General features: G+C 56.2%; 1 protein-coding gene across 4 annotated transcripts in view; it reads right to left on the reverse strand.

Moving 5' to 3' along the window:
* The window catches only part of ZFPM1 (zinc finger protein, FOG family member 1), a 35683-nt gene that overhangs the window by 5138 nt on the left and 3925 nt on the right, over window positions 1-26620 (reverse strand). Inside the window, exons 2-5 of one of the 4 annotated variants that reach the window (XM_069868147.1) lie at window positions 15413-15544; window positions 13106-13195; window positions 3532-3665; window positions 1151-1253 (exon numbers count right to left, since the gene is read on the reverse strand). In XM_069868147.1, the coding sequence (XP_069724248.1) occupies window positions 1151-1253; window positions 3532-3665; window positions 13106-13195; window positions 15413-15544 (459 nt within the window). Of the gene's footprint in view, window positions 1-1150; window positions 1284-3531; window positions 3666-9961; window positions 10341-13105; window positions 13196-15412; window positions 15545-26620 lie in introns of those variants that run through there. The other 3 variants (XM_069868146.1, XM_069868145.1, XM_069868144.1) reach the window with 3 other exon arrangements.

Genomic DNA, 26620 nt, shown 5'->3' on the forward strand with positions numbered 1-26620 from the left:
GGCCAGCAGGTCCAGGGAGGTTCTTCTCCCTCTGGACTCGGCACTGGTGAGACCTCATTGCTCTCTCCAACTACCTGAAAGGAGGTTGTGGAGAGGAGGGTGCTAGCCTGTTCTCCCAAGTAACAGGGGACAGGACGAGAGGGAATGGCCTCAAGCTCCACCAGGGGAGGTTTAGGCTGGACATTAGAAAAAAATTTTCACAAAAAGGGTCATTGGGCACTGGAATAGTTGCCCGGGGAGGGGGTTGAGTCACCTTCCCTGGAGATGTTTAAGGGATGGGTGGACAAGGTGCTGAGGGACATGGTTTAGTGGTTGATAGGAATGGTTGGACTCGATGATCTTTTCCAACCTGGTGATTCTACGATTCTTCCCGGCCCTGGCTGAGCCCAGCCTGCCTGGAGATGGCGATGTCTGCCCACGCCTGTGCGCTGCCTGGCACGGCCCTGCCTGCCCGCAGCCTCGGGCTTGTCCCAGTGCTTCCATTCATACGTGGATATAACGCTTCCATTGAGGCTTGCGCCAACGCTTGTGCTGAGCCTTACACCAATGCACGCAGTAATGCTTGCACCAATGCTTGTGCTGAGCCATGCACCAGTGCTTGCACCACCACCTGCACCAATGCCTGCAGCAACGCCTGTGCTGTTTTACACTGTCGTGTGCAGTAACGATCGCACTGGTGTTTCCGCTGAGTCTTACACCAACACTGCACTGCTGCTTGCAGTAATGCTTGCGTTAAGTCTCATACCAATACGTGCAGTAACGCTCACACCGGGTCTTACACCAATGCTCGCACTGGTCTTGCCCCTCCTGCATGCAGTGATGCTTGAACAAACACTTGCAGCAATATTTCCACCAGCCCCTGCATGCTGACACCCTCCCCGTACGTCCCACTAGCCAGGAAAGGCTGAGACCAGCCCCAGGGACGGCCAGTGGTGGTCACAGAGGACTTGTGGGGTGCCACGGGCACTGGTCGGAGTGGTCAGGCACTGCCAGTGGGCTGGGGACACGGCTGGTGCTGGGATGGATGGGGACAGGGATCCACCCCTCGGTGTCAGCACCCCTTCCCTCACCCTAGCGCCGAGGTGGCCACAGCTGGTACCCACCCCCAGCCCCGTCTCTGGGCACAGGGACGCGCGGCACCGGTACCAACCCTTCCTGTAGATCACAGCGTTGGCGTCGGGCTCTCCAGGCACGAGGGGCAGCCGGGACAGCCAGCAGCTCTCATCCTCCAGCACCAGCGTCACAGGCGGGCTCTGCTGAGGGCAGGGAGAGCGGGGTGAGCACTGCTCCCCACGAGGGGCTGGGGTCAGGGTGGGGGGCTGGCTGTGCTCCCTGCGGTGCCTGGCTCTGCCTTCCTGCATCTCTAATGCATATTAATGAGCAGAAAGTGGGGGGGGGGGATTAATCTGCCTGATCCTCCGATGGCTGCTGCGGTAACGATATGAAATCTAATTATTCGTCCCAATATTTCTAAACCCTCCAACTCAGTCTGACAGTCGCAGCCAGTTGAGGCCTTATCACCGCCAAGAGCAAAGTGCCGACAGCATGATAAACCCCACGCGCGTGCAGGCACTCGCACACGCGTGCGCACGCCCCGTGGGGGCACACGCAGTGCCCGCACGCTGCTGCGGCTGCCAGAACCCACCTGCCCCTGCAGAGAGCGAGCAGGGGAGCTGGGGACTGAGGGACCTCCCTGCATGGGACGCAGGGAAGGGTGCTGGCTGAGCTGCCTTGCGGACCACGCTAGCTCCTCCGTGTCCTGTGTAGCAAAAAGGAGGGAGAGGTGGGTCTCTGCGGAGCTTTTGAAGATTTGCTCTTTGCATGGGAGGACCTGTGGAAAGCCCCTGGTGGAGGCCCCTACAGTGTCTAGGCAACCTGCAGCACCCCAGGGTGCTCCCAGCACCACAAGACACCCGTCCCGGCTCCTGTCAGTGGCCCCAGCCCCTGCGTCGAGCCTTTCCTTGTTCTCCTTGGAACAAAGAGGTCAGTGTCTCTGCTCTGCACCAGCCTGATAACCATCAGAAACCCTATCTGCTCCACATCCGCCGGGGTGGCGTTATCGGGGGCAGCCCTGCACCCTTGCTGTGGGCATCGCCCTGGGGCTGGGTGGTTGGGGGGGGTACATGGGGCAGGGATGGAGCAGGGCGGGGCATTCACAGGGCAAGCTGGCACACAGGGCTCCACTTGGCACTCCTGGGCTGATGCTGCCAGCGGGTTTGCACACCCTCCTGAGCAAGGATGGTTTTAGGGAACGCCATGGGAACCAACTAGGGGGGCAAGTAGGCACCCTCCTCCTCCTCCTTCCCCTCCTTCTCCTCTCCTCATCCTCCTTCTCCTTTTCTTTCATCAGCACAGCGACGGGCACTCCTGATGCTCCACGCCACAGAGGCATTGAAGCCATCCAGTGTACCCAGTCTGCACTACAACCACAGGATGGGATCATCTCCCACTCAGAGACAAAAAGCAGAACTGTGCAGGATTGGGGGGGAGACCCCCTGTATCCCTCCTGCCACCAGCAACAAAGATGAAGCGACCCAAGGGCAACAGCTCCTATCAGGGATGGGGCTGCGATTCCTTCCTCGCTTCCCCAAGCAGAGATAGGGAGGGAGGCGAGTGGTGGAGGAGAGCAGGGCTGGGAATCATCAGCCGGGCTCGATAAGGGAGCTGCTGAAATGGGAGCAAAAATATTTAGACAATAAATGAAGTATCAGAAAAAAGCTGCGCATATCTTTAAGAAATCAATCATCCTGTACCGGGTGTCTGGACACACGGCGCCAACCAGGAGATAGGGAGCCAAACTGGGCAGATAAGGGTTAATCAAGGATTTAATTCGGTAAAGATAAACGGGCTTCAGCTAAAAGAAAAAAAAAAAAAGAAAAAGAGCGAGGGAGAGAGGAGGAGGAGGTGGGGATGGAGCACAGGGGAGGTTCTCTGGCCTCAAAGACCCTGGGCTGGAGCTGCCTGCTTGCAGCTCTGGGGGCGGATGCGGAGGGAAGGATGTGGCTTGGATTCGAGGATCCAGCACCTACAACATCCTCATGTGCGCACACGCCTCCCCCTTGCCCCCTGTGGGCACACCCTTGCACACACATAGCCTGGTGCAGTGTGTAGCCAATGGCATCCTCCTGCCACCTGCAGCCACTGGCCCCCAGCACCTCCTCTCCTGCCCTTTCCCCATGGGCTGCGGAGCCCTGGCACTTTCCACGCACAACTAGAGTCCCCTGGGAGTAAACTCGGGGTGGGAAACCCAGATCCTATCCCCTCTGTAAGGACACACGCACCAACAAGCAGCCTGCAGCCATGTGCAGGAGGGGACAGCCAGCACCCCATCCTCCTGCCTGCGTGGACGCTCTGATCTCAGGGTGGTGGGCAGTGCATCGCAGGGAAACCTTCTGGGAACTCAAATCGGGAGATTCCCACGAGCTCAGGTTGGGAAAAATCCCTTCCGAACAGAGCCCTCTTCTCAAACAACTCATTTCGTCAGGATTTTCCCTGCCACCATCCCTAGCAGCCTGCAGCGGTGCTCCTTACCGTCTCGCCATGCTCTGGTGATGTCGGCTCGCTGTGGATACTGCCCTGGAAGGGTCCCCAGGAGAAGCCCTCGGGGAGGCTTTTGCGGGTTCGCACCTGTCTCTCACCCTCCTGCATGGCCAGATCCAGCTCATCTGCAGAGAGACAGGCACAGCATCAGCACGATGCCCTCCAGCTGGACCTTGGGCAGCTCCAGCTCCCCAGGGAGGTGGGGAAGCCCAGAGCTGCTGGTGGGTGCCCCGTGGCTGCATGTTAGTGGTGGGTTGGTGGGATCCAACTGCTTGCCAGGCTGGGGAGTCTGAGCACAGCACGGGGGTCCGGGCACGGCACGGCGGCACAGCGGAAGGAGCATTTCCCATCCCCAACCCAAAGTTGCAACAGCTTCAGGGCTTAATGGCTTTGATTATCTGATAAGCCTCTGGTTTAATGGGTTAGATAACATGTTAATACGCTATGAAGGCTGCTCTAAAATGTTTTAACTGTGCCTTTGTCTTTCGGAGCGCAGATAAGATGGCAGGTAACCAATATGCAGATGGATGTACACTGGCTACCCCTTGCCAGGCAGCAGAAGCAGCCGGATGCTGCACCCCGAAAAGCAAAATGCTCCCTGAGGACTGTGAGCCAAACACTTGGCCACCAGCAAGGCAGGGGCACCAGGACACCCGTATGTGGCTGGGAAGGCTGCTGGCACCCCAGGGTGTTCCAGGGCAGAAGTGGAGTGACCCCCCCAACCATGCCAGGGAAAAGAGCCCCCCTAAAGCCATGTGCCTGGAGCCTTGGTCCTTTGAGGGCACCACAGCAGACACAGCTGGTGCCCAGGTTCCCTGGGTGGTGAGGAGGCTGTGTTCGTCTGAAGGCAAAATTGCTTTCAGAGCTGGCAGCGCAGGGAGGATAAAGCGATCCCATGGTTGCGGAGATTGAAATCTGATGTGTTTACTAGCTGGGCTGACATCTGGATCCTCTTGGTGCTGGGGTGAGTTAAGGTGAGTGACTGGAGGCACTGGGTGGTGAGCATGGGTTGGCAGTGCTCACGGTCGCCCAGGTCCCACTGTCACCCACAGGTCCCTTCCGTCTACAGAGGAAGCCCTGTGTCACCGGGGATGTGGCTCCAAGACTGACCCAGGGGAGCAGCCAGTGCCCCTCAGCAAAACCTGCAGCCTGCCAGGAGGTGGGCCGGAGACCAGGTCTGTGAAGGCGTCAAAGGTCCCCAAGGCCTTTGGTGTCACTCAGAGCTCAGGAACATGCAACTCTGTTCCACAGCTTCCCAGTGTGGGCCAGCGGATGGAGAGATCTGCTCTGCCAGCAACTACTTTGCCCCTGAAGGGTCCAGGCTGCCTGCCTTCCCCTTCCCGTGGCACCTCCTGCTTGCAGCAGCTCAGTGCTGGCATGGAGACAACACGCTCAGAAAACCACCCTGGCTGCAGGGATCCCAGCTCCACTTCTAGCTGGGATTTCATCCCCCATGGAGTGGTTCCCGGCATGTGTATGGCACTAGCTCTGTCCACCGCACGTCCCTGACAACCCCTGCCTGTGCCCCCACCGGCTCTGTCTCAGGCCAGGGAAGAGGAGAAGAGCAGGGGGCTGAGTCCTTTGAGGAGTTGAAGGGATTTATTCCCTGGCACGAACCCACGCCAAAGAGGGGCAGCAGCAGCTCCCCACTTGGCTCGTCCCTCCTTTCCATGAAGGAGTCGGTGTGCAGGCAGGGAGCAGAGCTGCTGGACAGGATGCAGCTACCAGCAGAGTCTCAGGGCTGAGCAGGGCAGTGGGACCCTTGCACAGTGCATGTTACTCCCCATTTCCAACACCCAGTTCTTGGCTGACTCCCCGTGCTGCAGGAGTGCTGGGCTGCCTTTAACCCCTCCACTGAGGTCCAAGCATCCTCAGGCCACTGGTTCTCACCCAGTTCTAGGTAAGGAACAGCAAATCCTCAACTCCTCAGGAGAGCCTCAATGGTAGTGGCTCCTCTCTGGCTTTGCCACCCCATATAACCTGGCTGCTTTTGGGTAACAGAGCCCAACTGCCACCTCCCAGTGCTGCGCCCCCGCCTCCTGCCCCCCCCTTCCCCCCGTCTCACTGGTAATCAGCGGCGTTTGGGTCAGGAGACCATGTCTCCGAGATAAGAACGTTCGCCTGACACTTCCCATGTCAGAGCACTTCATCTTCTGTGTATCAATCCCCAGCAGAGAAAACACGCAGGCGCTGATAAAGAGAAAACCGTTCCAGACAGGGGGACAAAAATAGTGTTGCCAGAGCCGGCCCCGCTCCCCACCAGCATCCGATGGCCACAGCACAGGCCAGCAGCCTGATCTGCCAATGTCACCCCAAAAATAGGGTTGTGGTGAACCCTGGCCAGTGGTGCTGAGGGGTTCTCCATCAGGATGTGCCCTGCTGGGGGTGCTGCCCGAGGCCCTGTGCTACCTGGCTGCCCCCACATTGATACAGCCAGAAAAATGAGGAGGAAAAAGTCAATTTCCGAATTAAACATGTGGCATTGCTGCGCTTCTTCCCTGGTATGGGGCAAAAGATGCTGAGCCCAAATGGGGTAAGCTAGGAGACACTGTGTGTTCAAGCTGTCTGCACTTTGTGAATAAAGCCCAAAACGAGCAAGCAAGCCCCGTCCCCACAAGGGGACAACCACACAGCAGAGAGCAATCCCATCCCCCTGCTCCGATGGTGACGGATTTGGCCGCACCACCCTGCCTACAACCTGGGGAGGTTGGGAAGAGCCGGTGCCAGCCCACGGGGTGCCCCGAGTGCCAGCCCGAGGAGCGCCCTGAGTGACAACCCAGCAGCCTCCCTGGTGAGCGGCGAGGAGCAAAGTCTGCAGGCATGGGCTCCCTCCCTGCGGGATCCCCCTCGGCAGGTGAACACCACCCCGGCTATCTCATCTGGCCATCGGTCCTCAGCCAGGCCCCACCAGCCCTGTCCTTATCGCAGGATGGTTTATCTCCCAGATCATTAACCAAATTGGGCAGGGACCCAGCTGTTTGCTTTGGGTCGCAAAGAAAAGGGGCAGAAAGGAAGGAAGGAGGGGGAAAAAAAGACCCCGGTGAGCTGGGTGGACCTGCTTGGCACAGCACAGACCCCAGTGCTCTGCCACTGCCAAAACACGGGTGCTGGGGCTGCTCCCTGCCCCCCGCGACCAATAGCGCCTGCTCGCCCCGCGCTGCACCTCAGCTTATCTCCCCATTGAGAGATTTCAAAGAAATAGGCTGAGCTGTGCCGGAGAGCAAAGATTAATCCTGTCACCACACGGTGGCCGCGCATCGGGTGATCAATGGGTGAGAAAGCACAGGTGGCACTGGAGTGTCCAGGGACACAAGGGTCCCCAGGTGGGCACGCGGGGAGGGAGGAAGGCTCTGGGTTTGCACCACATCATTGAGGCATCACCATCCTCGTGGCTGCGTCTTCCACCTGGCATGAGGTGAACGCAGGCCTGGGGTGCGATGAAGATGAACTTCTGGAAGAGTCCATCTGCCAGGTGACCCACATCACGCGGACTCGATGATCCGGTGGGTCTTTTCCAACCTGGTGATTCTATGATTCTATAGAACTAAAGCAGCCGGGCAAGGATGCACCGCTGGGAGCTTGCACCAGCTCCTGCAGCTGCCTGGCCTTGCTCCTGGATGCTCTGGAAGTGCAACCGCATCCATGCACCTGTTTTCACTTCTTCTGTGGGAATAAGCAGGAGGGAAGGGCAGAGAGGGGGCCTGGTCAAAGCTACTGGCCACATTCCTTTGCCCCAACTACACCCACGTGACTTTAATAAAATCTGAATGATCCAGCTCTGCCTCTGGGCAGGGATCTGGGCTTGGAGGTCCTGGAGTGTTTGCAGCTGCCTGGATACTATCTGGATAAATACTGCTATCAGGGTGTCATGGGACGGCGTCCCAGCGCTGTGCGCTGCTCCTGTTAATACAGCGCTTGGTTCCAGGGACTGCCGGCCCTGGTGGGGCACAACACCAGGTACAGCCCCTGGTGATACAGAGCCTGGGGAAATGGGGATGAACTGGTGGTCCCTGCTCCCAGCCCTGCATGGGTGAGATGTCTCCACGACATGGGAATCCCCAAGAGGGAGGGAAGACGGATGGATGAATGGATGGATGGATCCATCCATCGGTACCCAAGCTCCTGGGGCTCTCCTGCTCCCACTCGAGGAAAGCGGAGCCGGAGAAGCTCCGAGTCCCCTGGCAGCCCCAGCCCGGCCTCTCCGCACGCCCCAGCTGCTGTTTTTAGAAGCGGCGAGTGCGCGGCGGAAGGAATAAATCCTGACAACTCAACTAGCGAAATGATGTGATGGCACCGCTCCGATAAGATGGAGGGAGCCGATTGGGAAGAGTCTTAAGCTGTGAACACGCAGCATCTCCACTCTTCACCTCCGCTCACAAAGGGAAATCTCTCCAAAGGGGCTAAGGAGATTATCCCAGCTTTGCCGTCCTGGGTGCTCGAGTAATCAGGGCAGCCTTGGGGACGACAAAGGAACGAGAAGGGTTTAAATTCAAGCCTTGCTGGGCTGCGCTTGCTTGGGCTCAGCCTGGGGTTGCTCTGGCTGAGCTGCCGTGAACCAAGGGGGGTTGGCTGTGCGAGAGCTGGGCTGCTACTTTCTCTGTCCCCTGGTTTTGGGGTGCAGGGGGTGCACCCTGCTGCCCTGCCCCAGAGAGGTGGGAGCCAAGGGGAGAGCTCTGCCTTTATCGCTCCCACCCATCGCTGGCGATGTATTGATTTTTTTTGACAGAGTACAAAAGCAAATCTTTATCGGGTTGAACCCTGCCCCCCGTTAATAGAGGAGCTCTGACCTACCCTGGAGAGCAAAGCGGGAACTTGCCAGGGGCCAGGGAGGGAGCGATGGCTCCCAGGAGGTGCTGCACCCCGAAAGGGCCGGGCACCCCGCTCGCCAGCTGTGGTGGCAGCAGCGGGGCGAGCACCAGCCGTGCCACGCGTCACCCAGATATTGCTCTTCCCTTACACCCCACGTAGGCCGGGGTGCCCTGCCCAAGCAGGATCTGTCCCGATAAGCCTCCCTGGCATGTTTGCATTCGGGGTGTTGCTGTATCCTGCTGGGTTGTGTCCCCATTGGGGACCCCATCCCCAGAGGGTCCCTGTCGTGGGAAATAAACGGGAGCTGTGCCCGGAGGGAGGCAGACAGGAATAAACATGGGAATAATATCAGAAAGAGGTCAGGGAGGATGGGAAAGAGGAAGACTTTGGCAGTCCCCTGCAGGGACCCTGTGGCTCTGAGGGTGCCCGGCAGCGGGAAGGGGTGCACGGCGGGGGGCAGGAAGCCAAGGGGGGAGGAAAGGGAGCAAAGGGGCCCCCCGAGCCGATGCAGAGGGCAGATATCCCCTCCGGAAAAGGAAGGGGACCTCACGGGGGGTCATTGCTGCAGCACCAGGCAGGGCCTTCCTGTAGGGGAAAGGGAGGACCCCCAAGGGGGGGAGCAGGGTGGGACCTCACTTCGTACGAAGCCCTGAAACTCACCGGTTCTCATATCCAGCCCAGGGCAGAGGGGCGAAGCAGCAGCGACTGGCAGCTGTCAGTCTCTGTCAGCCCCGCAGCATTGCCCTCAGGGCTCTCGCTGGAAACGTGCAAGAAATTTTTCTCCTTCCCAAGGGAAAATCGAGCGGAGGATGGGGACAGAGTGGGGGACACTGCCTGCACATCTCAATAGCCTGGGGCACTGCCCAACACAGAGGTGTCCCTGCCAGGCTGTGGGAAAAGCTAGTCCAGATGTCCTCCCACCCCAGCAGTGTCCCCAAACCAGCCTGAGCATCCCCCGCACCCAGCAGTGTCCTCAGACTGGCCCGAGTATCCCTCCACACCAGCACTGTTTGCAAATCATAGAATCATAGAATCACCAGGTTGGAAAAGACCCACCGGATCATCCAGTCCAACCATTCCTATCAAACACTAAACCATGTCCCTCAGCACCTCATCCACCCGTCCCTTAAACACCTCCAGGGAAGGTGACTCAACCACCTCCCTGAGCATCCTTCCACTCCTCAGCAATATCCCCAAATCAGTCTGTGCATCCCTTCACCCTGTCAGTGTCCCCAGATTGACCTGAGCATCTCTCCACCCTGCATTGTCCTCAGACAGAGACTGAACTAAGGGCAGGGACTTGCAGGTCCAGACCCTAGCAGGGACAATGTCCCCTTCAACGTCCCCAACCCAGGACAGGTGCCACTGCCCTTGCTGGCTCCATCCCCAGCCTGATGCCAACTGTCCTGCTCCTCTTTGCAGGACAGAAGCCATGCTGGGGGGGGGTGTGGTCAGCATCCTGGGGAACCCCCGAACTTAGGGGGCTACTTCCCTGACCCCCAATTTCTCCCCATCCCCCAGCAATCTAACACAAACACAACTATCTGCTGCTCAGCCCGGCTCCCAGCGATAAAAAGAAATAGCTGGAATAATTTTTCCCACCCACACATACCAGGGCGGAGGGGAAGGGGGAGCGATGGGGCAGATGCGGCGCGGTGCTGGCCATCCGGACAAGGCGTCCCTCCTCGCCGTGCCCTGCTTGCCCCGATAATAAACCTTGAGGTTTGCAGACAAACTCCAGGCAGCTGGAGATTATTCAGGCAGGAGTTGCGGCGCAGATAAACACAACCGAAGGCGAGCAAGAGGCAAAGGGGAAGGGGGAGGCAGTGGGGAAAGAGGGGGAAAGGAAAAAAAAAGTTTGCAGTTTTAATTAGATGCACCAAAAATATAATAAGTTGCCCTGTCCTGTCCTGATATCCTGCACACATGGTGCTGAGGATGGGTTCTTGATTCTGGGAGAGGACGACCTGAACCATACTCCATAATTAATCCAGAGTCATCATTACCACCCAGGAGCAATTAAATAAACTCAGAACAAGCCAGCAGCAGGCAGCTGGGGGCTTAGTGAGGTAGAAGTCTTGGTGAGGACCCAAATAGTGAAGCCAATGTAGGAAAGGGGGTGAGGAACCCTCCAGGAGTGACTGCTGCTGTTTTAGGGAGGGTGGTGGGACTCGGTCCAGAGTGGACAGGGCAAAAGCTATCCTGGGTTTGTCTCAGTCTGCTCCATCCCTTCCCTGTCATCAGCCCTTTGGTCTTCCCACAGAGACAAAAGCAAAATGCTTCATCCCACCTTGCACAGATGCAAGCGCCAGCTAGGCTTCCCAGAAGCTGCAGCCTCCCTGGTGGGGATTCTCCAGTGTCTCATAATGCACTTGAGCAGCCTGTCTCTCAACGTGGCTCGGCTCTCTTCATTCTCCCACCCTAACTTCACATTCATGAAATTTGTTAAGAGTTTTGTACCTTATTCCTCTAGGAAAATTCGCCTGACATGGTGAGATTCTCTGGGCAGCAATGGGGTGGGAGGAGAGCTCGGAGGCTGCAGGTGCTCGCAAAAGTCTCTGCCACATATCCCACCCCAGAGCAAATAAAAATTGATGGGAAAGACAGAAACCTGGGGCACAGCCAAGAGCTGCAGGCAGTGCTGCGGGGAATGGCTTGGGGAGTTTGGGGAAGATGCACGTGCCCTCTCTTGCCCTGCCAGAGAATGAAGCAGCTGGCACAAGCGGGTGTGAAGTGTGGCCATACTCCATCCTAGGATACCTCCAGAAGGCAGAACTGAGTTGGGGTGACTGAAGGGTGGCACATCTGTAAAGGCTCCCAAGTTGAGGATTACAGCCTCCAGCTCCCAGGGATTTGCATATCAGTCGGGCAAGCAGCCCCCTCCAGCAAGCAAGGTCGTTTCAAAGATAAAACAAAATACTCTTTCTCCCTTGCCAGCACGTGGGGCCAAGATGCACCACGGCAAGGTCCTGGCACACCGCATCCCCGCGCTACCAAGCCTCTGAGACAGAGGTGAACCCACTGGGCAGCAGTTGTGGAGACCCAGAGGGCACAACCACAGTGGGGGTGACCCAACAGCCCCCCCGAAAGGTGCCAAGGGAAGGCGAGACCCCACACGTATGAACAAAGACACCCGGAGCAGCCCGCTTGCCCCCCCCGCCATGCCGCATCTTCGCGGCTGCCATTGCTGACATACGGCGGATCCTGCCAGATAAAAAAGAAAATTCAGGCTGCTCAGAGTTTCCCTTTTCGCCAGCTCCATCCCTGATAAGTGCAGAGCCTGCAGAGTGCCTGATAGACGGGCTATCGCGGCGGTTGGTGCGAAAGGAACACCCTATCGCTGCAGCATCGCCGGACCGCCATCAACTCCCAGCCACACAGAAATTAATACCACTCCAATTACCAGAATAGAGATGGGCTGGGAGAAGGCGATAATAAAATCTCTTTTACATAAAGAATGCAAATAACCCGCTCCAGTGAGGGAAGAGGGGGAAGGGAAAGCATGGCCAGAGCTTCGTGGTCCATAGCCACCAGTTCTGCTTAAATATGGGGTTGCACAGTGCTGTGACCCCCAGGGTATGGGGACACCCATGGGTTTGGCCCCGCAGCCCCCTCCTGCCCTGCACCAGGATGCCAATGCAGGAGCAGGGAGCCCGGCACTGCCGGGGGCAAAGGGCCAGGGAGTAGATAAGGAAGAGCTGGGGGTGGCCTCGCAGCTCCTTCCTGCCCGGCACGCAGGAAGGGCTGGGATATCAGCGGGGCCGATGAGCGCTTCCCCTCGGATGGGGCAGGAAAGGGGAGCGGGGCCATGGCTCCCTGCGGGGCCGTGGGGAGTTCGGCAGCTGCAGGAGCACGTGCGCTGGCAGCCAGCATTTCCCAGGGCTTCTCCATCGCCCAGCCCATGCAGAAGGCTCTGGGGACACACCACGGACACTCCATCGCGTCCATCACTGAAGGGTGATCGCTGTCCGGCACTATGGTCACCCCTTCTCATCATGAGCTGCTCCATAGGACTGCTCCAAAATTAGATCCTGGAGGTCCCCTGGGAGAAGCAGGGTGTGGGTAGCATGAAATGTGGGGCCTGGAATGTGGCACATCCACTCTTGGGAGTTCTCTGTTCCCCCCGGTCCCGTCCCCATCCTCCTGCTCCGCATCATCCTCAGTGGACACGTGCCCGCAAACCCAATCAGCACAGAGATGCCCTGCCTGTAACCCCATCAGCGGGTCGGTTTGGAGATAGTGGGGTGATAGGGCGCGGGGTACCCACACGGCGTGCCCAGCCTCGCCAGGCTGCCAAAGCGCTGGCGGCCCCGGCACAGAGATGCCTAGAGGGAGATAGACGGCGGTATTCACTCCTTGGGGTTTTGATAACCATCACGAAACCGCTCGAGCGTCGCTCTTGTGGTTGCCAGGGTGTTTGCAAAGTGCCCTCGCAAGCACGGGGCGATGCAGGATGGGGTCCATACCTTCCTGGCGCTGGGAAGAGTGATGCCAGCCACGGTGCCAGCATCCCTACTGCTCCAAGATCACTTTCTATGTTCTCAGTTGTGGCTCAGGGGACATGGGGGACCACCGCCTTTCCCAGAAGAAGTGCTGGTGCTTGCAACCAGCCCAGCACCTGATGCTCCCAGTCCTCCACATACTGGTTTTTGAAAGAGGTGGTAAATGCCTGAGGGCTGCTCTGGTTGCTCCCACCCGTGGTGCAGCCAGGAAACTGAGACAGAGCAGGATGATCAGTCGCACACTGGGGACTCACCTGGTCCATTCCAACTGTCTGCCTCCCGTGGGTTTTCTCCAGGATCTGGCCTCTCCGTCTCCTTTGGGCTCTCCGGGGCATCTCTGGACTCTGCAGCAGGAGAAGGAAGGCAGAAGCTCACACACAAGGAATTTCAGAGGCAGCATCCCATGGGGGTCAGGACCAGCAGACTGGTGACATCCTGGGGACAGGATGCATGTGGGTTCACCCTCAAGCACGTTCCTGTGCATGGAGGGAGCTCCCCCTCAAAATCCATATGTCCAAACCCCTTCACTGCCTAGCTGTATGGTCCCTTTTGTCCCGTGGGATGATCCATAAGGAGAGCCGAGCCCACCTACACATCCTCCCCATGGATTTCTCTCCCATCCCACCACAAGCCCCATGTTACCCGGTTTAGCCCGGCTCCCGTCATGGCTCTATTTGTGGCGTATTCATAGCAACTTGATAACAATTATTTTCTCCATTAACTGCTGCTGGAGATGCAGCTGATAAGGCCTATCTGCATATGACAGTGTGGAAGATTAGCGCCCAAAGTACATGTTTGCCTTGGCGTCCCGGGCGGATAACCAGCACGGAGCCCAATCGATCGGCGCCAGAGCGAACACCCAGGGGTGACGTCACCGGCATTGGAGATTATTAATACAGGTGATAAGCGGAATGATTAACATCAAATAAATCAATCACTGGGTATAAAAGTCCTATTATTTTTGGCTATAAATCAAAGTGCCTGGCATATCGATTTTTATCCATCGCGCTGAAAGCTTTAGTGGCCGTTATTGCTGCTCAGCGTTATCTCTGCTATCACCTTTTTATCGAGGCAGACTAGTGCCAGGTGCAGCTCCGCGCCCGGGCTCCCGGCTCCCTCGCCCCCAGCCCGGCTCCCCCATCAGATAAGAGCGGCTCACTTCTCCCTGCTGCCAAGCCCACCCTGCCACAGCCCTCGGGTGCCAGCAAGGATCACCCCCTTCCCTGGTGAATCACAGGGTGGCTCCTGTGGTTTTGGGGGGCACTTTGCTCCCTGGTTGCCGGTGGATGAAGGCAGCGGGTGCTTGCTGAGGACTGGCCGGCTTCATTAGCCGGCACAGCCTTGCCCTGCTGTGGTTATCTTGAAGGGCACTGCAAACATTAACTGATTAGGATTTGCCCCCACCTCCACAGGAAGGAACTTAAAGGATATCTGGGGACTGTTTCAGCCCAGCCCTGAAACGCAGCCACCTCTGGGGTGGGGCATGGCATGGCGCGGCAGGCAGGCAGGCGGTGGCGCGGGCAGGAAGCAGCAGCAACGGCCCTGGCCCCCAGCCCCATCCGTAGTGCTCCCGGTGCCAGCACCTGCCACCTCGGTGGTGGCTTTGCACCCTGGGGGGGTCCCTTTGCACCCCAAGGAGTCCCTTTGCACCCCGACATCCCTCCAGTGCTGCTGCCGGCTCAGCACTGGGGCAAGTGAAAGGTGATGGAACAGCTACAGGGTGGCCGGTGAGGGGGCTGGAGAACAGGCCTTATGAGGAATGGCTGAGAGAGCTGGGGGTGTTTAGCCTGGAGAAGAGGAGGCTGAGGGGAGACCTCATTGCTCTCTCCAACTACCTGAAAGGAGGTTGTGGAGAGGAGGGAGCTGGGCTCTTCTCCCAGGTGACAGGGGATAGGATGAGAGGGAATGGCCTCAAGCTCCACCAGGGGAGGTTTAGGCTGAACATTAGGAAAAAATTTTTCACAGAAAGGGTCATTGGGCAGCTGCCCAGGGAGGTGGTTGAGTCACCTTCCCTGAAGGTGTTTAAGGGATGGGTGGATGAGGTGCTGAGGGACATGTTTTAGTATTTGATAGGAATGGTTGGACTCGATGATCCGGTGGGTCTTTTCCAACCTGGTGATTCTACGATTAGCAGCCATCGCGATGAGCAACCCGCCTCTGGTTTCCAGCTCCCCAGCTTGTGGCCCCCCTCAGCACGCGGCTGCCCCTGGCTGAGCTGAGGCTGCTCCTTCCTGCGCCAGACGCAAGGAGCCCCTCTGTGCTGGGGAGCATCCTTGCTCTTGGCCAGTTGCTCACCACCATCCACTGCCATCACCAGCTGCTGGCTAGAAGGTTCCCGGAGGCGTGAAGCACCCCAGGGAGAGCAGGGGGTCTTGCTTAACCAACAACCTACCCCCTTGATAGGCAGGAAGGATGCTTCGTTTGCTAACTAGCACCATGTACAGACAGCAGAGATGATGCCCAGGATGCCTGTGTCTCAAGTCAGTTGCTCTGGGGACAAAGCTCGTCCCCATGGTGGGGGGACACCACAGGCAGCCACTCGTTGCCACGGCATGGCTCACCTTCGCTGCTGGGGGAGCTGGAGGTGTCGCATTCAGCAGAGCCCTCGCGGTCCGAGGTCGCCTCCTCCCTCTCCGAGGGGCTCTTCTCACTCGCTGTGGCATCCTCGCCTTCCTCCATTGCTGCCAGGGAACCTGCTGGCACACAGAGGGGTGGTTAGGGGGGATGAACGGGAGGGGAAAAAAAATGGTGTATTTTTCCAGTTGGGAAACAAAGCACGCTGGTGGCAAAGGGTCCTTCCCCACTCCATCATGGGTACGGGGCCCAGAAGAGATGCCCTGCAGCTCTGCACACCACAGGAAGGGAGATTCCTGTCCCCAGCCAGCCCTGGGGTTCAGCATCACCCTGGGGCTCCTTGTACCCTTGCAGAGAGGAGTTTATAGACCCACCACCTTGCTTTGGGGTGTTCCCCGAGGGATGCCCAGTTCTCTCACAGACAGCATTGGGAATGACCCCCACGCTCTCCTGGGAAGCGAGCGGCAGCGACCTGTGTGCACCACTCACCCATGCTTCCCAACCAAATCCCCCTGGCACCTGTCCTAAAGGGGTCACAGACCCCAGAGACCATCCCTCACGGTGCCCAGCACCCCTTGGCTGATACAGGACACGCAACGAAGCCCCCATGCTGCGCCCACAGCCCCAGACATCGGGGGATGCTGCAGCGGGTGCAAGCAGGATGCAGGATGGGTGCAAATGAGGCGCACACCGGGGACACCCCAGCAGCATCCCCTGAACAGCCCTGCCAGCCCACAGTGCTGTTTCCACGGCAACACAGCATCCCCAGCTGCACTGAAATCGTGAAAGAAAGAGCGGTGCATGTGGCTTGTGCTGCACGAAGCCCTGCTGGGGGATGCCCGGTGCCCCAGCCAGTACCACCCCGCCAAACCCGGCACACAGGCAAGGGGAACGCACGGTGACAAACCCTCTGCAGACCTCAGCTGCTCTCTGTGACTCCAGGCATGTATATTTACAGCAGGAGAACAAAGAGCCCATAATCTATACAAAGCAGACAACAATGAGCGTGAATAAAGAGGCTGCCGGAGAAGGGAAGGCAATTTATTCTAATTCTGCTAATTTCAGTTCCAGCACAATTAAAAAGGCTCTGATAATATTCAGAAACAATCGCCAGCTAACAAATCGTTTCTCTCGCTGTAAATGAAACATTGTTAGGCTAATTTCTTCTTTCACGCCTTCACGGCTCTTGGGCTTCTGATAAAGTTAACCCAACTCTTGGCTGCTCCGTGGCTTGGTATCATCTCCAGCCTGGCCAGGGAAGCCAGGGAAGGATGGATGAAGCCAGGGAGGGATGGATGACACCCAGGGGTGCCCAGACCTCCCGCATCCCACCCCAAACACAGAGCCCTGGCTGGGAATGGCTTGTTTAAATGCAATTGTACAAAACCTGGGGTTCGGGTACCGCAGCATCAATGAGCGCCTACAGGGATGATGGGTGGCTAGCAACATCGCCGTCCTACGTCACCCCAGTCCCTGGATGCGTCCCCACATCCAGGCTGCCCCACTGCAGCATCCCACTCCCAGCACGCCTGCCCACCCCTGAGGGCAGGGATTCTCTGCCACCAGTGCTTCTAGGCTGCGTGTGTTAAAAGAACTACTGGATAGTTTAAAAAAAAAATAAAAAAAAATGAGGGGGAAAAAAAAAAAAAAGAGAGGGAGAGGGAGTGAGGAGCAGGGAGCGGAGCGTCACTTCTCCGGGATTGCTGGAAGCCCTGCACAGTTATCACCGCACACAGCCTCCCTCGGCTTGCCTGATCTGTCTATTCTTCATTAAGCAAATACGCTGAAATGGAAATGAAAACATAATAGCTATTTGATTTTCGGCGAGATATTTTGCATATTGGTTCAGTGCTGATAGTGGAATTTCATCAACTCCCTTTTTTCATGCTTTAAAACTGAATTACTGAGGCTGGCTTTACAGAGAGGGGAAGAGCCAAAAAATGCTCCCTTCCAAGATACTCCGCTTCAACGATTAACTCTTCTCCCTCCCTCTCCCTTCTTTTTTTTTTTTTTTGATAACAGGGAAGGATTTCTTTTTCTTCTTTTTTTAAAAAAATTACAGCAATTGTAAAAACTTGCAGGAAGCGGAGGCAATGTGCCTGTGTCACCCATGCACGGGCTGGGGATGCGGCTCCTGGGCAGGCGCAAGGGTAATTATCCCTGGGGCTTTTCCAGCGGTAGGAAAACCCATCCTTACTCAGCTAATGGTTTGACCATTTCACTCAAATTCAAGTTCTCCTGTCGCAGGAATAATAAACCTTTCCTTGATTCTTTGTACTTAACCAGTAAATAAATAAAAGGAAAAATAGTATAGAAAATAAAAAAGGGGGGGCAATTCTCCAGGCTGCCGAGAGTGAGACCCTGGACGCTCCAAAAGCCGGCATGCAGACAAGAGCAAAGCGATAAGAGGCCTTGATAACAGACAGAAAATAGCAACAGCCCCAGACTTTCCCACCAGCTCTGGAGTGGGGAGGAGGAGTAAAAGGAGGAGGAGGAGAGAAGTCCCCATGGAGGAAAGCGGGATGTAGACTGAAAACACGTGCAAGCTGGGGGCAACCTGCCTTTGCCGTCTGGCATTCATCAGCCTGCACACAACTACAAAAACTTCTTATTTTAAAAAATACAAAGGCTGGGCAGGTGGTGAGGTGGCACAGCAAGTCCTCAGAGTGCTTGGCTCTGGGGTGTCACCACTCAGCACTGGTGGGACCCTGGGGATGTCCCCAGCTTCACTTGGCTTGGTGGGACTATGTAGGCAGCACAACGAAGGCTCTCATCTTTCTGGTTCCTCCTCGACCCCGAATCCATCTTCTGATTAAAAATAAAGCAAAAAAAAACCCACAAACCACTCAATAAATCCAAAGCAGCCAGGCGAGGCTCCACACCACCCATTGGAACAGGTCCAGAGGAGGTTACAAAGATGATCCAAGGGCGGGAGCATTTCCCATACAAGGACAGGTGAGAGAGTTGGGCTTGTTCAGCCTGGAGAAGAGAAGGCTCTGAGGAGATCTTATAGCGGCCTTCCAGTACCTGAAAGGAGCCTAGAAGAAAGCTGGAGAGGGACTATTCATAAAGGCTTGTGGTGATAGGATGAGGGGGAACGGGTATAAACTGGAGAGGGGCAGATTTAGACTAGACATTAGGAAGAATTTCTTCACCATGAGAGTGGTGAGGCCCTGGAACAGGTCGCCCCATCCCTGGAGGTGTTCAAGGCCAGGTTGGATGGAGCCTTGGGCAGCCTAGGCTAGTGGGACGTCCCTGCCCATCACAGTGGGGTTGGAACTAGACAATCTTTAAGGTCCCTTCCAACCCTAACTATTCTATGATTCTACGAATCTAGTCCAGGCATCACGTCCTCAGGGCTGTGCCGCTGCCCCTAAACCTCCCTATTTTCCTCCAAATTTTGCAGCCATGAGGGCTGGTATTGCCCAGGGAAATACGTTGTTGGAGAGCATCACAGCCACTCCTGATGCTTCCTTGCACCATCTCCGGTGATTCAGCGAGGTCCAGCACAGCCCAGGGATTCCCCAGGGTCTGGTAGCAAGGTTGTGCTATGTCCACCCTGCAGCAAGCAATGCCTAGGGAGCAACCTAAGCTACAAATCCAAAACCCACCAGTATCTGATGGGACAACAGCCTGCCTCTTCTCGCCCAATTCTTTCCCCAGTATGTATTAATGTTTGCTTTTGCTGATGACCTCAGGTGCTCCTAAGCCCGTTTCTCGGGGATTGGGGATGCCAAGTGCTGTGGCCGAGGGCAAATGAGGTTTCAGCAGCAGGGAAATGACGCTGGTCCTCAAAGGTCACATTATCCAGCAGGTTATTTTTCCCCGCCCTTGGCTGATGCTGCTGGGATCCAGTAGCAAATAGCAATGCTTTCCAAACATGGGGGTCCAGGGGCAAGACTCTCCTCTTGAGACCCTGGTTTTAGAGGAAAACAGACCTTTTTGAGCACAAATCAACTTTTTTCCCTATCAGACGGGTTGCAGCATCCCAGGGCCAGGCTCCCCCTCTGGATATCACCACATTAAATATCAGCCCCGTGCACGGAGCCGATAGGTACCACTGGGTCTGGCCCCAACCACTATCTCTAATTCGGGGCCCTTCTCCATTGCCCCCAGATAAAACTTGCCCCGACCCTTCCTGCGGTGCCCTGTGTTAAAAGGGCAAGAAAAAAAAACTAAAACAAAACAGAATTTGGGGTAGATGGAGGGGGTGTTTATTATAATTTATTATTAAGTTCTCTCTAATTTATCCAGGAGGGCAATAAAGGTAATGGGAGATATTAAAATTGCTAGTGGGATGCTGCAACTGTTTGAGGGAGGAGATGCTGCGATTGCTCGTTGGGGCGATTTATAATAATTTATAAAGTATTTAGGCCTAATTGATCCAGGAGGGGAAGGAAGGGTAGTGGAGGACGCTGCAATTGCTTATGGGGGGTATTCATAATAACTATTATTATTAAATTAATAAATACTTAGTCTTAATTTGTCCAGGATGGGAATAAAGGATAGTGGGAGAATGGAGGGGGATACTGAAGGGGTGGACACTGATGGGGGGATGTGAGTGCTGCAAGTGCTCAGGGTGGGTATTTATAATAATTTATGATTAGATTTAGCATGGTTTAGTATTTGATAGGAATGGTTGGACTTGATGACCTGATGGGTCTTTTTTGACCTGGTGAGTCTATGATTCTATAATTTATAATGTATTGAGGCCTTGTTTATCTAGGAGGGGAAAAGGAGGGTGGCGGGGGCCGCTGTGATTTCTCATGACATGGGAGGATGCTGAGAATGCTCACAGAGATGCTGCAATTACCAGGCGGGGGGATGCTCATGTCCACACCCCGCAGCGTCCCGATCACCGTAAAAAAGCACCCTGGCTGGCATCCCCGTCCCAGCGAAGCAAAACCCCCATGGGATGCAGCACCCCGAGTACCTTCCCTGCTCCGCGGCACCAACTACCCCACGGGGAGCCCCCGCTTGCAGCTGTTGGGGAAAGAAAAGAGCCGGGGAGAAGCAGAGCCTGAGAAAAAGTAGCCCTGCTGATAGGGGAGAGATTGGTTTCAGCCGGAGCTGCTCCCCCTGCCAAGTCCATATCCTATCTGTGCGGGGTGCAGTTACTTAACATTCATCACCGCCTGAACTCTGTAACTTTATCAGCGGCCGAGCATGGCGCCATCGCCGAGCCCAGCCATTCCCGGCGCTCAGATAGGGCCGATAAACCGCTGATAGATTACAGGAGATTGTTTCACTTCAGGGGCCGCGATTACTAATACTAATAGCGAGAGAGCCCGCATCATATCAAACAGCGGCTGGGGATGAGAGGGGGGGAAACGGGCCACGCGGGGCACGGGAAAATAATGAGAAAGAAAATACAGGGACAATGACAATGAAGTGACTTTACGTTTCAGATGGGGTCGATAACACCCTGATAGATTTTAAGAGAGGAGAGAGTCTAATAGAGCCGTCCCCAGCCCCGGCACATCAGATGGATGGGAGCAGATTGCTCTGTGAGAAGGGGAGACGATGCTTAACGCGGTCCTGCCTTCCAGGCTCGTGAGGGAGCTGGTGTGAGGAGATGTTCGGTGCACAGAGGGGAAACTGAGGCAGCTGGCAGGGCCCCTCTGCAGCCAGTAGGAGGGTCTGGTCCTTCCTGGGGGCATCCTGGAGCGTCCTCCCTCCCAATCCCCATCCAAGAGCAGTTTGAGACGTTTAACTCCATGCCAATCCAGGCAGGATTTGAGCAGCCTGGTGCAAGTCCAGGGCTGGGCAGCAGCTGGGTACCCCAAATAAGACAGAAGGAAACTCAATCCAGGAAGATCAGGCTCCAACTGTGCAAGGTGGCACAGATATGGAGGGCTAATTACCACCCCTGCTCCTGCACCAAGTACCTCATCACTGCTGGCCAAAAGGAGTTTTCTAGATGAAAATCCCTCAGTTCTGGTACTCTCTCTCCCACCTGGAATAAAGCCATTCCAGTAGGGAATGGCTGGGGGCAGGGATGCTCACTCAGAAGCACGACACGCAGAGCCCATCAATACCAGGTGACGGCGAGGCCAGAGGTCAAGCTCTTTCTTAATCAAGCAACAAATTACCCCGGAGATGCTGCGCCAGAGCCATCGCCTTCCCCATGGGAGGCGATTTCAGGTCCTACCAGGTCCACCCCACTGCTAAAAGCTACCAGGAAGGGAACTGTGACAGTTTCCAGCCTCAAATCCAAGACTTTCAGTCCATGTTGGCACCAGGTGGAGAGAAGGATGGAGGGGTGGGGACAACACGATGGTGGATTTGGCCCAGAAGGCCAGCAGACCCATCACCTAAGATGCTCTGGCTGGGGTGTCTTGGCTGATTACAGCTCCCTGTGCCATCCTGGACCACTTCAGGGTCTCCAGAAATGAGCAGGGGCTGGACAGGCAGAAAAGGACCCTAAGAAGGTACAACACAGTTGGGTGGGCTCCTGGCACTGAGCCCAGCAGATGAAGGTCACCAGGGGCTGCTGGGACAATGCTGTCCCCCCAAAACCCCACTGCTATAGCCCACCCTTTCCAGCCACTGCTGGACCAGCACATGCATCCACCACCCTTTGCAGCCCCTCCATCACCAGCACCTTCACCTGGCACCTCCAACTCTCCTCCTTCTCAAACTCCAAGCGGCATAGCCATTCATGCCCGGCTCTACGGGCCCTGAGTTTCCCTCTGTGCAAACACGCGTGCCTGTCCTGCCTCTTTTTTTTTTTAATTATTTTTTTTTTTCCTGTTCTTGGCATTTTGGTGGAGCAAGATAAGAGTAAAAAACAACAGAGCTGCTCGGAGAGTGAAAAAGGGAGATAGATAACGCAGATACCGACTCCTACACAAAACAGTCCTGGCTTTATCACTGCTTTTTATCACAGTTCCTTTAAAAAAAATAAAGAGAGCAGCCCAACTGGAATGGGGCAGCACATTAAAAAATGAACTTTATACCATTTGCTATTTAGTTTTATATTTAGATGAATCAAACTGAGATTCTTGTGGGCGATACCTTTTCCAGTGCAAGGAACCAAAAAGTCTGGAAGCCCCGTGTGCTCCGGCGGGGACAAGGGAGGAAACTCAAGTGTAATTTAGGAAGGCAAATGCTAACAGGGCTGTGCCTGCTCCCATCACCCAGCCTTGTTTGAGGCCACTGGGCATCTTTAAGCCTGGATGGGCCACTGGGATGAGGCCAGTCCCAAAGAACCCCACTGGGCAGGGCAGCATCTCAAAGCAGAACCAGTGAGGTTCAGGCTGGAGATGAATGTATAACGTCCTGAGCATCCCTAGGCTCTGCCAACTGGCTTCTGGTCCCTGGGAACAGCTAGAGCTCACATGAGATGCCGCAGCCGGCACCGGGATCCCAGCCACACGCCGCAGCCATGTAGCATTGCGGCAGCTGGCAAAGCCAAACATCCCTGCAACGAGAGTAGGTCCCTGGCATCCGAGGGCAGCACTTCCATCCCAGGGCTGGGACACAACCGCACGCGCAATACACCCCATCCACAAGGCTCCCAAAAATTCTTTGCCCACCACGACCCCCTGTTTCTGAGGGCACCGCGCAGGGCTCTGCCCTCCTGCTGCCAACCCTGGGCGAGGGCTGGAAAGAGCAGTTTTGGAGCAGAAAAAACCCAGTCCACAGGGCATGGTCAGAAAGAGGAAAGGGAAAAAAAAGAAAAAAAGAACTGTAGGTTTTTCCCTCCCCTCACACTCCCTTCCCTACCTTCTTTTTGAAAAACATAATTTATCTGTGTATTATCAAGAAATCCAGACACTTTAATCAGTGAGCTATGAAGTCAGTATTTCCATTCTTATCTAGCGGAGGAGTGGAAATGGAGAGCAGATAGGCAGCTCCGAGCTGGTCCGTGGTGGGGAATGTTAATGGGAGGAGCGGCAGAGCCATTGGCTACCGAGCTGCCGCTATCGCTGCCATTATCGAGGCGTTATCGAGGCAACCATCGCAGCGCAGTAATGGGGCCAGTTCAACTTTCCGCATTATCATAGGAGCTGGAAGTAGCATGAGAGGCCTCGGCTGGGAGATGGAGAAGCGAGCGAGTGGCCGAACTTCCTAGCGGAGCACGGGGAGAACGCAAAAAGCAGCTTTTCCTCCCCATGGTCTCCTGAGCTGGCGATAGGCGAAGTGATGCTCATCCTGCTTGGGCATCCTCCTGCACATTCCAAGGACTGACCCAGAGGCACATCCCTAAAGCCTCATGCACCCTGAGTACCAATCCCACTGAGCATCCCTAAAGCCCTGGGTACTGAACCTGAGGCACATCCCTAAAGCCCCATGCACCCCGGGTACCAATCCCACTGAGCATCCCTAAAGCCCTGAGTACTGACCCCGAGGCACATCCCTAAAGCACCAGGCACCAATCCTGCTGAGCATCCCCAAAGTGTGAGGCCATGACCCCCAGCTCACCAAGGACATGAGAAAACAATGCATCTATATTTCATCAGATGAACAAATTAGAGGAGCACATTTCCTCCACGCGCTATCGAATGGGAGATGTCAAGAAAATATGTTGATGTGAGAAAGAGGAGATAAAGAATTATTTTGGAGGAAAAAAAAAAACGTGGAAGGCTCTTATCTGGAGTGACTCATAGGCACACACTCCTTAACCCCACTGCAGCCCAAGGTCAGCAGTTACATTCCTTTCGGCATTTCATCCCTTCCAAAAAAACATGTTGCTGCAGGAACAATGCAGAGTCTTTGCCGGGCAGCCATCGGAAGAGGGAACTGTATTACCCCTGAAACACTTGAACTTTCCGGATAAAATAAGCAGTGGGACAGCAGCCCGGCCAAGCCAGAGTGTCCAAAACTCCTGAGTCAGGCAACAAAAACAGTCATGGGACGTGTCGCAGAAAGAAAAAAAAAAAAGGCATTGGCCTCCTGCTCCTCTCCAGTAGGAGGGAAGTTGATTTCTTCTCCCCCCAGGAAGAAAAATCCATGCCCTTAGTGCAGCCGCAAGACTTGCAGAGCTGGAGGGTGATGCAGGGCTGTCAGAAAGGCCTTTTCCATTTTTTCTTCGTAAAGAAATCTTAAAAGCATGAGGTTTCCACACTCCTGCTGTCCTCCCCAGCTACTTTGACTGGTGCTCAAGCTGCTCATCCCTCTCACTGAGAAGCCTCGAGGCCCGGAACCCGGCTTCACTGCTGTGGAAGAAGGTCTAGGCTGGTTTTCTCTCAGCAGCATCACCCCAAACAGCGTTTTCCAAAGCAGATCATAGATTTTTTTCAGTAGAACTACAGCACGCATGGAAAACATCCTCTTCTTTTGCCCAGAATGGGTGCATTTGACCCCAAATCCACTAACACCAGTGCGTGTGGACACGGTGATGCCAGAGGACTTGGCTCCCCAGTGACTTCGCACCATGTTCTCTTTGAGACGCTGCCATCGCTGGCTGGCTCTGCTGGGTCACCGTGAGGGACGGGGCTGCCCCGTCTCCAGGAACCACAGATCACCGGCACCGTAGCCCTATCTCCTTGCGCAATCTGCTGCAACACCCGTGGGGAAAGGATTGCTTTCTTCCCAAGCCCCGATTGCTGAGCTGGCTGGCTTGCAACTTGGCAAAAGGGGAACCTGCAGCTTGCTAGGTGGCCTCATGATTCACGACGGAAAATAAGACCTTGCCCAACTGCTCGAGTTCAGAGCCGGAGCCGTAAATCCCAGCCGGAGGTGGCTTTCCAGCTCCAGCATGGGACATCGGGGATAGTCCCCACAGTGTGGGCATTGCCATAGCTCCATGATTGCTCGGGGTGCCTGGGGAGGTAGACAGAGCAGGGGTGTCTCCAGGGGGCAAAAGAGGTGGAAGAGCGGCAGCAGACACAAACCAAGCCAACCCCAGCACCCACGGGCTGCCTGCCAGAGCCGCCGCAGCCTCCCTCGCCCGCGTGGCTGCCAGCGCTGCCTTCCCACCCTGTGGCTGTCGGCAGCCACATGTACCACAGAACAGGTTCTTCTGTACTGCCGGGTGCCCCGAGTGTGGCCACGGCCAGCCGGGCTCTAGCACTTGCCCTCCGAGCATCCCGCATGCATCCTCTCCACCTGATGAGGAGATGGGGATGGCTGGGAAGGGCTGTCCTGGGGAATGACACTGGCACTGAGGGAAACACCCAGCCGCTTGTCCCACAGTTGGAGCACAGGGCTGGCAGCCCAGAGCCCCATAAATGGAGATATTGCTCTGGAGAGAGGCTGAGGCAACCTGTCCCCTTGGCCAGCCCAGCACAGTGCTGACCCCTCTCCCAGATGCGGAGCCTGCTGAGATGCTCACATCGGGACCACCAGGCATAGAAGAAGAGAGAAACTTCTTCCAGGACCAAACCTCACACAGAGCAGGAGTGCAGCACTGCCGAGTTACTGGTGGGAAATAGCCAGCAATGCCCAGGAGAGCTCACCGCAGGGAACTGCAGGCTCTGCTGGATGCGCCCCATGAGCACCACAGCATCGCCAGCCCAGCCCGGTGTGTCCCACCATGAGGGGACCACAGTGGGTCCTTGCCTCTGGGGTCCCCCGATGCCACTCACGATACATCCTAAGATGCTGGCAGCTCCTGTGATGGGCAGAGCTGCTGCGGAGGCAGATGTGCCATGGAGCTTTCCTGCCTGCACCCCTGTCAGCACCAAGAAGCTGCCACTTCGAGATGCCACTGAGTCAGGGCTGGCAAATGCCTCAGGGGCGTTTGCACAAGAGGGGAGGGGTTGGCAGGCAAGGCAAGCAGGCAGACAAGCAGGCAGCGCCCCTGGGAGCAGCAGACACGTGGAAATCGGGGATGCCGCCCCCGGGATGCCAGGAGCGGGTCCAGGCACAGGGGTGCTGCAACGTCGAGGCAGCCCCTGGGGAGGCACAGCAAATTCTGGGTTTGGAAGCAGAGACAGGAGGCCCTGCCTGTGCCCAGCTCAACCCTGGGGTCCTCCCTGGGGAGCAGGCAGCAAACCCACCCCACCCAGCAGAGCAGCCTGGGGTAATGTGCCTCCCCAGACACCCCACTGCCCACCCCTGAGCATCCCTTCCCTGGCAGGTATGGATGGGGAAACTGAGGCACGGAAGCTGGCACGATGGAAAAGCGCAGCACCATTAGAGTGGCAGGAGGGGGGGGAAAAAAAAAATTAAGTGGAGGCATCTAGTCACCTGCACGGACTGAAAGGAAAGGAGCGACTCAGCAAGCGAAGGGAGCAGGAGAGGAGCAG

Source organism: Phaenicophaeus curvirostris, chromosome 14 (genome assembly GCF_032191515.1).
Source record: "Phaenicophaeus curvirostris isolate KB17595 chromosome 14, BPBGC_Pcur_1.0, whole genome shotgun sequence".
Lineage (NCBI taxonomy): Eukaryota > Metazoa > Chordata > Aves > Cuculiformes > Cuculidae > Phaenicophaeus > Phaenicophaeus curvirostris.